Source organism: Odocoileus virginianus, chromosome 22, assembly GCF_023699985.2.
Source record: "Odocoileus virginianus isolate 20LAN1187 ecotype Illinois chromosome 22, Ovbor_1.2, whole genome shotgun sequence".
NCBI classification, from domain to species: Eukaryota; Metazoa; Chordata; class Mammalia; order Artiodactyla; family Cervidae; genus Odocoileus; species Odocoileus virginianus.
In genome coordinates, this window is record NC_069695.1 from 7265811 (window position 1) to 7278790 (window position 12980).

The 12980-nt window shown below is 38.2% G+C and overlaps 1 protein-coding gene across 5 annotated transcripts in view; it reads right to left on the minus strand.

Annotated features, from left to right (window-relative positions):
• DCC (DCC netrin 1 receptor) overlaps nt 1-12980 on the minus strand; it is a 1226177-nt gene that overhangs the window by 114428 nt on the left and 1098769 nt on the right. For all 5 annotated transcript variants that reach the window (XM_070452514.1, XM_070452512.1, XM_070452511.1 and 2 more), the window contains one exon: nt 10428-10460. In XM_070452514.1, coding sequence (XP_070308615.1) covers nt 10428-10460 — 33 coding nt within the window. The remainder of the gene's footprint in view (nt 1-10427; nt 10461-12980) is intronic.

Consider the following 12980-nt stretch of genomic DNA (forward strand, 5'->3'; position numbering starts at 1 on the left):
GTTGGACATGACTAAGCGACTGAACTGAAGTGATGAGTATTATAAAATAAACACATATATATGTGCTTATCTATTTCAGAAGAACATTGGTTACTGTTATGAACTCTACCACCACTCATTTTCAACATCTTACAAGGGAGAATGGATTAAAAACTCAAAAGGCAAATATCAGGGGACAAACAGAACCATTCAGATCAATGAGATCTTTTGTTCACAGGAAACAGTTAGCCTCATCAAAGGTTTCAGGAAAGAGAAGCCCATACATTCTGATATATACGACTTAAAGTACGATTAGTCTGTGTCAGTTCATCTGGTCACAAAAGAAAACTTGTCAACTGCTCCTGATCACACATGCCATAAGCTCCCGCCCAGGAAAAGTCAAATAATTTTATTAGCTAGTGCAAATACCATCCACATAAGTTGAGAATAAAACTTCTGTTAAAATTTAATTGCTAACAGAATAAAAAACAGTGATAACTTAATAATATGACTGATATGGTAAAGCTGAATGGTCTCTGAATCATTTCTTCTCACAGGAATCTCTTTGAATACATTCTTTCTGATAAAGTATCTGGAATAATGGCCAGCATATGGGTCTAAGAAATCATTTTTAGAGGCAGCCTAGTGTTTATGAAAATCTAAAAAGCGTCCTGTTTCTTTAAACATTCTTCCCTGGATGACTAGATCTTCCCAAGAGCCTGTCCATTGACCAGACTGAAACATGGAGGTGAGGCAGGGTCTTACGTGGATTATAAAGGAGCAACCATTCCCAAAGTCTATGAGGGTCCATTATAGCTTCCCCCAGCTGGACGGTCCACAAGTCTATCCAGAGGCAGTGTGAGATATGGGTGTGTGTTAGTGAAGATGCCAAGTAGCACAGTAAGAAGTAACAGAAGAGCACGGATGCTCTTTCTCCTCCAAGTGACTATTACAGGGAAGTTGAAACTGCAGTATGAAGACTGGAATGGGAGCATCCTGCTGGCTGCACTGTTAGGATGTGGAAATAACAACATGGTTGGAGCACAGAACTTCTTCATTCATGTATCTGTCCATGATCCATCCATCTAGTCCACAAATGTGTTGAGTGGACCACCCACTGCTCTAAGCATTCGTAATATAAAATGACTACTGCAGAGGTTCATAATCTAGTGAGAGAAAATATGGTAAGTGAATAATAATAACTACATTATAAAATTAAAAAGTTAAAAAAATATTTTAAGTAGGTGCACATTGACTATTTCCACCTAGAAAAATGATGGAAGGTGTTTCAGGGGTCACATCTGAGGTGACATCACTTAGGGTGACCCTTGAGTTTTCAGGGGTGACACCTGGGAATTAAAAGATGAGTATAAAAGTATCAGAGAAGAAAGAACTGGGTAAGCTTAGAGAAGAGGCCAAGATGAAATCATAAAACTCATTATATGCTTTACAAAAGAGTCTAGAGTTTTTCTTACAGGGAACAGATCCACTGAAGGTATTTTAAGCAGAACAGTGACTCAATCAAATATGCATTCTAGAGAGATGATTCTAGCTGAGTGTGAAGAACAAATTAAATACAACAGGAAAGACTCCTATAATAAACAGGGCGGGGATACCATTAATTACTAATTGATGATGTAGACATTGTTAGCTCCGTTTTATAGATGAGCAAACTGTGGCTCAGAAAGACTGACTAACATACTCCTTTTAAGTGGTTGAATCTGTCCGACTTTGATGTGATGATTTTACCATTATTGAATAATTTAATAAATGAAAGATGATGAGGGAGTGAGTGTGGGCAGAACTTAGAGCATCTCCTAGAACTGATCAGGGCGTGTGAGTGGGAGGGCTTTGCCATGCGGGTTTCACTTAAGATGGAAGCTCCCTTTTCAGTAAGGCACACAAAACACAACAGACTTTGGAGAAGAAACGAAATAGTAGTCTCTGTCACCACGCCAAGCACTGCAACAAGTGAAGGGGACCCTTCAGAAGAGGCGTGAGAGAAGTGGGCCAAAAGAGCTAGGAAAACTCTTTAAAGAGTTGATGATGGAGAGTGAGGCGCTGTTCCTATTCCAAATTTTCCTTTCCTCGCCCCGACCCACACTCTCACTGATACTGTCCCCGCAAACAATGTTTGAGCAGCATCAGCAATCAGGAGAGAATGGGGTTTGCGGGATTCTGGATGCAGGGGAACACTGCTGGTCTTCAGGGGTCAGTGTAAACAGCAGGCACTTGACGTATTTCAGAGTAAACAGCCCTGAGAACTGCTGTGTTAGAGCAGAGAGGAACAGCAAAAGCCCTGCTACCAATTTATCTCAACCCCAGAGTTCTAGTCTGTACAGCGGTGCCCTAATTATGCCCTGAACATATTTTGCAACCCTCATTCTTTGAGCAGCTTCTTGCTTTTCCCATTCTAGGGTTTTTCTGAATAAAAGTTCAAGTTATTTTCCCTCTGTAGTCATTTGTGCTGACTCAAGCTTTACTCATATATATAAACTACTGGATCTTAAGAAGTCTTTTCTGCTACTACTCACAGTGATTCCTATCTGAAACCCTATAACATACATATGCAGATAGTAAGTACCACCTGCTTTAGCATTTCACACTTTCCATATTGGGATGCTAGTCTTTACATCCTAACTGTACTGTATCTTTTTGAAAATGAACCCATGGAACCATACTTCTTTCTTATGTGTCATCACACCCAGAAGAGTGCTAGGCAAACAAGTTTTAAACAGGTTGTCAAAAGTGAGTCCAATTGTTTTCATATTGCACATTTGGAATTTCAAAAACTTATCTGCACCCACCACTTCTGATTTTGTTCTTTACACACTCAGGATCATGAGCAGCTGGTGAATGGCAAGTGTATACATTTCCTCTGACAGTAAGTGACAGAGGTCAAGAAAGGTGAGGAGGATGAAGAACCTTCACAGAGAAGGGTGAAGGTCAAGAAAAGGACCCAGTGGATCAAAATCATCTACAAATGTGACACCTTTTCCTGAATCACAGAGAACCTGTCTTTGTGTTCAGCTTTAATTTAATAGATAAATATTGAAGATACATTTTCCCTGCTGGAAAAAATCTTTTCATATCTTTTTCATCCCCCCCACGATCAATCGCCTATACAGTCATCCCTCAATACCTGTAGGGATCGGATCCAGAACTTGCCTCAGAGGCCAGAATCTATGGATGCTCAAATATAATAGGTAAACACAGGACAGGATTCAACACTGGCTGAATCTGCAGGTTTGTAACAGGAAGATAGGGAGGGCTGACTGCACAACATCCCACAGGCATGATAACTAGTACTTTTGGGTTTTTCCAAACAATACTTTGGATGAGATGGTAAAGTCTATCTTTCCAGATCACTCTGTTTCCCAAATATCTGTGTCATAATTCAATCCAACAAACTCTTACCAGTCAACTATAATATGATAGGTTCATAACTAGAGATTGGGGGTGTAGGGAGGCAGAGATGACAATGTGAATAAGACTAGCCCTTTGCCACCAAAGAATTTACAACCTGGCCAAGGTGTCGGGGTACATATATAGATGAACTATAGGAAACAAACAGCATAGCAGAGACTATACTGGGTGTTAAGGACACACAGAAGAATAAATGACCAGAAAGGTAACAAAGACTTCTTGGACAAAAGACAATTGAGAAGAAGCCTTCATCTCAGAAAGGGAGAATGTGCTGCTAAGGCTAAAAGGACAGCAGGAGTTAGAGCATGGAGTTCTAAAAATACTTTTTGTCCAGAGTGATTTGTGGATCTTTGCTAATAGACTGTGACATTCGTGGAGGGATAAACTGGTTGTGAGTCTAGAAGGGGAAATTTGAGGTCAGACAACCAGGACCTTGATGTCAAAGAACTGACTTCATTCTGCAAGTAACAGTGAACCATCTGTGTTTCAGGAAGAAAACTGATGAGGCAGAATCCGGGATGATAAAGCAGGCAGAAAATAAAGCTAGGAACTTAATATTTGGCCAATATCTATGACAAAGAAGGACCTTTGGCATCACAGGGGGCTTGACAATAACAACTTGCTTAAGATATCTGAGGGCTTATTAATGAAAACGTCTAGCTTTCAGGTCTGAGAAGATTAAAACTATACCATGAATCATGTTAACTTCTGTGAGCACTAGGTACTTTTTTTTTTCTTTCAAAGTTACCTATTAAAACATAATAACTTCTGAGAGGTTGACTAGGCAGTTTCTTGGTTGCTTGCTGGGGACAGGATATTTTATCAAAAGCACATTACTCATTTGGGGCCTTTTTTCTTTTTTAACACTATAATTTCCAGAATTGCAAAATTCTGGAGCTGAGAAAATCACATGTGAGAGTAGTTTTTTTCAAGGGAGTGTAGCAAGCAGTTGACTAATAAAGTGAATTGAAATTACACAGGATAACAGGGTAAAAAGAGGTTTTCATTTTCAATTAAATGACTCCCATCAAAAGGTGCTAAAGGTGTCAATTTCTCAAACAGCAGCCTGGCTCCTGTGATCCAAATCCTGCAAAATCTGAATTACATTAACTAAATTCCAAGCTTGACTAGACTGCCTTGAAAAGCTCATTTCCCTAAAACTGGAAACAATTAACATTCTGTTTATTCATGAGATTAAACCTGTTGAGGTGGAAAATGGCAGGTGTAATGTCAAGGACTTGGCCTGAATACCCTATTGGGGAAACACAAAGACCTTTAAACTGGGTGAATTTATGGGAAGGGTGTGTAAGTTTCACTTTTTTTGATAACAAAGTAGGAGTTGATTAACTTACTGTGTTTCCAGAAATTATGCATTGGTTCTGAGCAGAGATTCTCAAGCTACTTAGCCTGGGTATATATCTCAGCCTAACTCCTTACCTACTGTGAGTCTTCAGGCAAGATTTAACCTCTTAAGAGTTTTACTTTATGCATCTGTAAGGATGTTGTGAGAATTAAATATGATAGCAGAGGCACAACTCACAGAAGAGTGGCAGATATACAGTAGGAGTGCTGACGTGCGAAGTGCGACCCGACGCGATGCTGTGCCTGGGCTTTATTTTTCTAACACCAATTCTAAAATTTGATCATCTTAAACTTAAAAGAAATCAAAAACCATTTGGGCTAAATCATCATTTTACAGGTGAGGATGCTGAGAGTTCAGTCACATGCCCAAATCCACATGTCAGCATGGTGCTAGCATCTCTGGCATCCAACTGCATTCTGGTTCTCTTCCATCACCCACCGAGCTGAAGGGAAAGCCCGGAAGCGTTACCAGCCCTTACCACCATTCAGAGGAGTGTAATTCTCTCTCGACAGTGGGAGGGCAATTCTCAGCAGGCCGCCTTCATCTGGATCTGAAAACTGGCCTGTGAATTTACGCCTCTTTTCCAGGTCTCCTGTTTTACATCACCCCTCTGCAGGCCGTGGTGAATTAAAGATACTTGATGGTGCTCAAAGCAAGCCATTTTCCCTCATAATTCATATCATCAGTGATATAGATCATTTCATGAGGATTCCTCTTTATGGTACTATGTCATGACCACAGTACCTGCACTACTGCCCCGGAGGGCAAGCACGGAAGCACATATGAAATTGAAACCATTTGTGTTCATGCTAAGAATTACTAGCTTTTACATTATCGACACCTCAACACAGAGGATAACATTTTGGGGTTAAATGCTTCCCTAGCGGCTCAGTTGGTAAAGAATATGCCTGCAGTGCAGGAGACCTGGATTGGACCCCTGGGTCAGAAAGATCACCTGGAGAAGGAAATAGCAACCCACACCAGTAGTCTTTCCTGGAGAATTCCATAGACAGAGGAGCCAGGCAAGCCACAGTTCATGGGATCACAAAGAATCGGACATGACTGCGCAACTACCTTTCCTTTCACTTGCTCAAGGATGCAAAAGCAATCAGTTACGATTGAAAGTTTGATCTAATAATTACTTTTGAGAATTGGTCACACTTTATAGCTATGGCTATCCTCCATTGTGATCCCCAAATAAGAGGCTTTAATAAATGCTTATGTTTGAAGATCTAAAAGGTTTAAGCTGATTGTAGAAAAACAAAAGGCCAATTTTTTCATAAATAGGGCAACAGTCTACAAAGGAAAGACAGCATACTCTGGGAGTCAGAGATAAACATGTTTGAGTTCCAACTCTTCCTGACACTATATCTGAGTGACCTGCACAACAATTTTGTCTGCTTCCTCATTTGAAAATCTGGAAAGAGAATCAGTGAAAGAACAGTTTTGGTTTTGAAAGTAGATGGTATGTACTGAATTATGTCCTCCTCATCTCCAAATTCATATGTTGAATTCGTGACACCCAGTGTGACTATATTAGGAGATACAGGTCTTTACAGAAGTACTTGAAGTTAAATGAGGTCATAAGGGTGGGGACCTGATCCAATAAGATTAGCATCCTTATAAGCGGGGTCATGAGCTCACTCTCATTCTCTCCACCCTGTGAGGACAATATAGCAAGAAGGCAGCAGTCTGCAAGCCAGGAAGAGAGTTCTCACCAGACACCGACCCTGCCAAACTCTGATCTGAGACTTCCAGCCTCCAGAGCTATGAGAAAATACATGTTACGTAACACACCCAGATGCGGTGTTTTGTACTGGCCGCTCGAGCTGACCAAGGCAGTAGGGATAGCACCATGCCTGTGTTTCCTGAGGTAAGGGGCCATCAGGATCATACATTCAGTGCTGCCGCTTCCCACTTACAGGATGACCTCCTGTGTGGTTGTGAATATGTATATGTAGCATGTAGTGGTGGATACACTTGGTGGTTCAAAATAGGGGCTTTGGAAGATGGCTGTCTGGGTTTGAATCATGGTCTGGCTGCTTACCAGCTGTGTGTCTATAGGCAAATGACTTGGACTCTGTGAGCTTCAGCTTCTTTACCAGTAAACTGGGGAGAATGACAGTGTATCTCCCACAGTATTTCCAGGTGGCACCAGTGGTAAAGAACCTGCCTGCCAGTGCAAGAGATGAAAGAGGCGTGGCTTTGATCCCCGGGTCAGGAAGATCCCCTGGAAGAGGGCATGGCAACCCCCTCCAGTATTTTTGCCTGGAGAATCCCAGGGACAGAGGAGCCCGGTGAGTTACAGTTCATAGGGTCTCAAAGGATCAGACATGTCTGCAGCAACTTAGTACACACACATATTGTTATGTGGATTAAGTGAGTCAGTACATGTTAAGCTCTCAGAACAGCAACTGGTGCTGAGAGCTTCATAAGGATTAATTTTATCATTATACACACCCACCCACCCAGAGACACACTCACTTTCCCTTCCCTACCTGATCCTCTAAAAGAGTAAATCTGCAATTAACCTCTAAAATTCCATGATTACTTTAAAACTTACACTCTGGAAAGAGTAAATCTGCAATTAACCTCTAAAATCCCATGATTACTTTAAAACTTATTGGCTGCTTGTGCCTACAAGAGATTAGAGAAATACTTAAGATGTGGAAAAAGAGATGTGAAAATGCTACATCTGATCAATTTACTCTTACATGAAGGGGAAAAGGAGTTCTATGTAAATCATCCATCATTTTCATACTAGCATTGCCATTACTCAGAAGAAAACATTTTCCCCCAATCAGAAGCAACTCAAACATAACTGACTTTTTGTTTTCATATTTACGTTCTTCAGGGCAGATATTAAATACCAAGAAAAGGTAACTGTGACAAGAGATCACAGTGACACTTTTTAAAAACAATCAAAACTTTTCTCAGTTTTTCTCATATGAGTCCTGCTTTTCTATTTAGGATTCATCTTTGCAAGGTTAACTCTGACCTAGGGTGCTAAATTTTCTCTCTGAGAAAATTTTCTCTCAACAGAAATTCAGCACTTGTCATAAATATAACTGTAGGATCATTTCACCATGGGAAGGGGACAAATTGGTCTAACAGAGCACACAATAATGCATATCCAGCTGATTTGCTGTGTACCGAGAGTGGGGATCTTCAGAGCAGCCTTTTCCTATTATTTCCATCAATTTTAAAGGAATCTTTAAACTGGGTTATTTTTCGAGTACTAAGTCTGATTTTGTTTTCAAAGAGTTTTGGATGGCCAACAAATTTTATATGCTTTCTTTGTAAGAATTTAAAGATCTGGCTTATAACCACTAAATTACATGCTGTCACGCCCTCTCAATTTTAAAAGTAATTAGAGTTTGATGTAAAATTTAGAACCTATCAATTTGACCAACTGTATAACACTTGTGCTTGAGTGAGGGACCAAGTAGTATAATAAGTGACAGAATCGAAGTAATATTAGATGAAGAAATAGAACAATTGCCCGAATATATGAACACAGCCACTGGCAATAATTCTTGGGAATTCCTTTTGTTCCCAGGAATTGATCTGATTTCACAGGCAATGTGAGGATCTGAGTAAAATCCATGGAGAGTGTGTGACCAAAGAGACTGTACAAAATATATTTCTTGGTAGCTGAAAATATTATTACCAATTAACAAATAACAGCAAAAAAATTAAAAGGGATCCAGAAACAATTGAAAATCCACTACACTGAGAAGCTTCAGCATACTGTCAGTCAAATGGCTAACAATGTAACTTTTCATCTGATTCAGTTATTTAAAAAATGTTTTCATATTTTCTTTCTCTCTACATATACTTTTTCTAAACATAATTTAAAAAATTAGGAGTTGTCTGCCTGTGGAAACTCCAAATTCATTTAAATTAAGAAAGCTATGCAAAGTTTTTAAAATTATTTTTAATTGAAATTATAAATTCTGCTAATTAACTATTCCAGCTTGAATTTAGATAGCACTAATGTTTAATTTACCTAATAAAATATATGCTAACTGCCAATTACTTATCATTAGTGGCTTTACAAATATTACTGTTTACTAGATACTGATCTTATGAAAATATTTTAAGTGTAAGAGAACAGGAATATACAGGTGATTAAGTGAAGTGAAAGTTGCTCAGTCGTGTCTGACTCTTTGCGACACTATGGACTGTACAGTCCATGGAATTCTTCAAGCTAGAATACTGGAATGGGTAGCCTTTCCCTCCTCCAGGGAATCTTTCCAACTTGGGGATCAAACCCAGGTCTCCCACATTGCGGGCGGATTCTTTACCAGCTGAGCCACCAGGGAACGTCAAGAATACTGGAGCGGGTAGCCGATTCCTTCTCCAGCGGATCTTCCCGACCCAGGAATTGAACCAGGGTCTCCTCCATTGCAGACAGATTCTTTACCAACTGAGCTATCAGAGAATGATTAATGGAAACTTTAACCCTGGGTGGACATTTCTGTGCATTGCATCATTTCTGGTCCTGCCTGTATGAAGTGTTGGCCATGTTCTCTTAAGCAGAGGAATGATATAAGGACCCAGAGATAAACCTGAATACAGGATCATTAAATAAAATGCTGCTCATGGAGACAATCTGCTACTGTTAGTGACACAACATTCAGATTCTTAGTATTTGTCAACAGTTGAAAAGTATTCTTGTTGAAAAGCATATTTTCCCAGAGTCTACACCATGATGCCTTATGAGACATGATGATGGTAGGGAGATTATGTTGATAATAATGTCTCAAGCAGGAAACAATTACACAAGCTGTGAGCTCTGAACCAATACTCACAACACCAACGGTCACCAGTCACGAGCATTTCCAAACGCTCACTTTTTGAAGACTATAACATCCTATAAAAATCAAATGCATAAACTATTCTTTTTTTTTCCTTTGGCATTCTACTAATTATCCTTCATGCAAAAATAATGGAATCTTAATATATCAGTCTACAAATCATGGTAATAAATTCCTATCTACCTGAGAATTGATGGATTTGATTTATCTCCATTTTCCTTTGTGTAAAACCATCTCTGTTTCTCTACACAAATCAGCTTTTAGCAAATGAACGGAAGGAGGACAAAATACTGCAAATCAAACTGGCACCTTATTCTTAAAATGAAAACTTTCTGGCTTCAAAATGAACAAAAGTATTGCCCTAAAAAAAAGTTGACCTAACTTTGTTTTTATGTATGAGAAGAAGCTCATTGCAGAGGAAAAGCACACATGATTTATGGGTTTTCTCTGTCGAGCTACAGAACTTTAATCCAGAGCTCATGAAAGGGTGCAAGAGCAGCTTGAAAATTATGCTGAGCTTAATTATACTTAATGTGAATTATTCAGAAGTGCAGACAGAGACTAAAAATTTATTTCATACAAAGAAGCTTGACATTTTAATTGGTCCTTCAGAATGGAGACAAAACAATTTCCTCTCAAGAAAATTTACATCCTCCCTATCAGAGCTGAAACCTCAGCCAAGCAGAACTTCATTAACAAGATTAATTATCGCACTAGAGTCTGCTTCATCAGGTGTATGTATGGCCCAGGTAGAAAGAAGAAAATGAAATAATGACTAACATTTCAAAAAGACAGCATTGACTCAAGGAGGGAAAAATGACAGATGAAAACCACCATACCTTGGTCATTAGCCATTTTGTCAGGGTGTTCCACTGTGGAGGAAAGAGAAATAATATTATTAGATATTGGCAGTTTCCATCAAGAAAGGTGACATTTCGAGTCAATGGTTTTATTAGTGAGGTCTCATATCAAGGCCAATGCCCTATTGAAATAAAATTGATAAGGAGTGGGTTACTGATTATTTCAATTAAATTAAAGAAAGAATTTGAAAGTAATATTTTGCTGTGTGAATGTGTTGTAAAAAATGTTATTTGTAAGAGTCCTCTAAACACAAACCCAAAATTATTATCATGCAAGTTTAATAATACAATTAACAGTAATAAATGCATGCTATTACCGAGTAATTATCATCCATATATTTTAAATAAGTTAAGGAAGCTATTTTCTTGTATTCATTTTTAATTTTTCAACAAGAGAACTTAACCAATTCTCACAGGAACAGAGTAAAGTAATAAAATATCATAAAGTTTAATCTGAATGGTTTGATTTTAAATCTTGTGAGGCAAGGTCTTGAACTGTTGGCAATTTTAAATGAATTATGTATCAGTCAGTTAGTTCAGTCGCTCAGTCATGTCCGACTCTTTGCGACCCCATGGACTACAGCACGCCAGGCCTCCCTGTCCATCACCAACTCAGAGAGCTTACTCAAACTCATGTCCTTTGAGTCGATGACGCCATCCAACCATCTCATCCTCTGTCGTCCCGTTTTCCTCCCTCCTGCCTTCAATCTTTCCCAGCATCAGGGTCTTTTCAAGTAAGTCTGTTCTTCTCATAGGTGGCCAAAGTATTGGAGCTTCAGCTTCAGCATCAGTCCTTCCAATGAATATTCAGGACTGATTTCCTTTTGGATGGACTGGTTGGACCTCCTTGCTGTCCAAGGGACTCTCAAGAGTCTTCTCCAACACCACAGTTCAAAAGCATCAATTCTTTGGTGCTCAGCTTTCTTTATAGTCCAATTCTTGCATCCATACAAGACTACTAGAAAAGCCATAGCTTTGACTAGATGGACCTTTGTTGACAAAGTAATGTCTCTGCTTTTTAATATGCTGTCTAGGTTGGTCATATACAGAATAATGTATACCGTTCTTGAAAATAATTTGTCAGATTTTAAGATATCTCTAAAATTTTGAAAAGTGGCTTCTGTTAACCAAATGTAACTATATATGAGGTAAATCTGTGAAACACTGCTTTCCTAGAAATTGTGAAATGACATTTTGACTAACATAGATCTCTGTAAGTTTCCATCAATTAGACTTATTTTACCTACACTTGATTTTCTTTGATCTTTGAGTCTTCTGGGTTTATTTAACTCACTTAATTGCAGTCAAACACTTAGGCTACCATATTTGCTGGTTTGCTTTTTGTATATGTCTCAAAGTCAGATAGAGAAAAATATAATAGATTCCGAAGGGCAGCAACCTATAATCTATTCAGTTTTCTCATTACATGTGGTGGTCTCATAGCAAATCCATCATCATTGTTTGAAAAATACTTAAAGCAAATATCTTTTAGGTGGCAGTCCTTCCTTTTTATTTTAATTGAAAGAATACAAATCATTGTCCAAAAGAAAATATAGAATCAAAATATTTAAATAATAATGCTGTTAGTAAAAACCACTTTCAAATATGGAGTTTATAAATGTTATGTCACAGAAGGACAAAGTCCTAAACCAGAGATCATTTGCAATTTCTTTCATTTTTAAATAATACAGAGGCATATTCTATGAAAAAGATAAAACAGGAAAGATATCTTACTAAGTAGAAGACTGAATTATAAATCACTTTTGGAACATGGTGTATAAAAGCATGCTTATTAGATTAAGATTCAACAAGCTTTAAATAAGTTTTATAACTGTCTTTGTATCTCTTCAAGATTTAACAATTTTCAACTCCCTAGGTCATCTAATCCAGTCTTTTCAAATATAATCATTACAGTTTAATGGGTATCTTAATTTTTCTCTCCCATTTCCCAATCAACACTAATGATGTCTCAAAATATATTTTCTTATAGTATTAGGGAATTGTTGATGAGAGGTGCTTTTGAGAGGCAAATGCATTATCTATTGGTTACGTAGAGAGAGAGGATCCTAATGCAGCTTTTAAGGAAGAACACTTTGCTCTAAGAAGTGTCATACCAAGTGTTCAGTAAGAATGAGGAAAGGCATGTCAGGGTCTATACGACCAAACAAGCCAGGAAAGGAAAAGTTTGGTAGTCAGACCAGAACACACTTGAGAAACTACTTGAATCAGCATCTCATATTTAGGCGAGAACTTTTTGGAATGATATTAAAAATAAGAGAAGAAAAGTGGTCTCATCTTATTGCCATTCTTCATCTCTCCCTTTGTCTTTAATTACATAATGCATTACCTGCAGTTCAAAAAATTTTTGGCAAGTAACAAATAAATACATGTATGGTGATTAATACTAAAGAATATTTCCCAACAGGGACTAAATGTGTTCTAATAAGTACTTTTTTATTAAAGAAAATAGTGACTCTCTGAAATTAAAAACAGATGCCAAAGTATTATAATTTTATGCCTTGAATTTTTAAT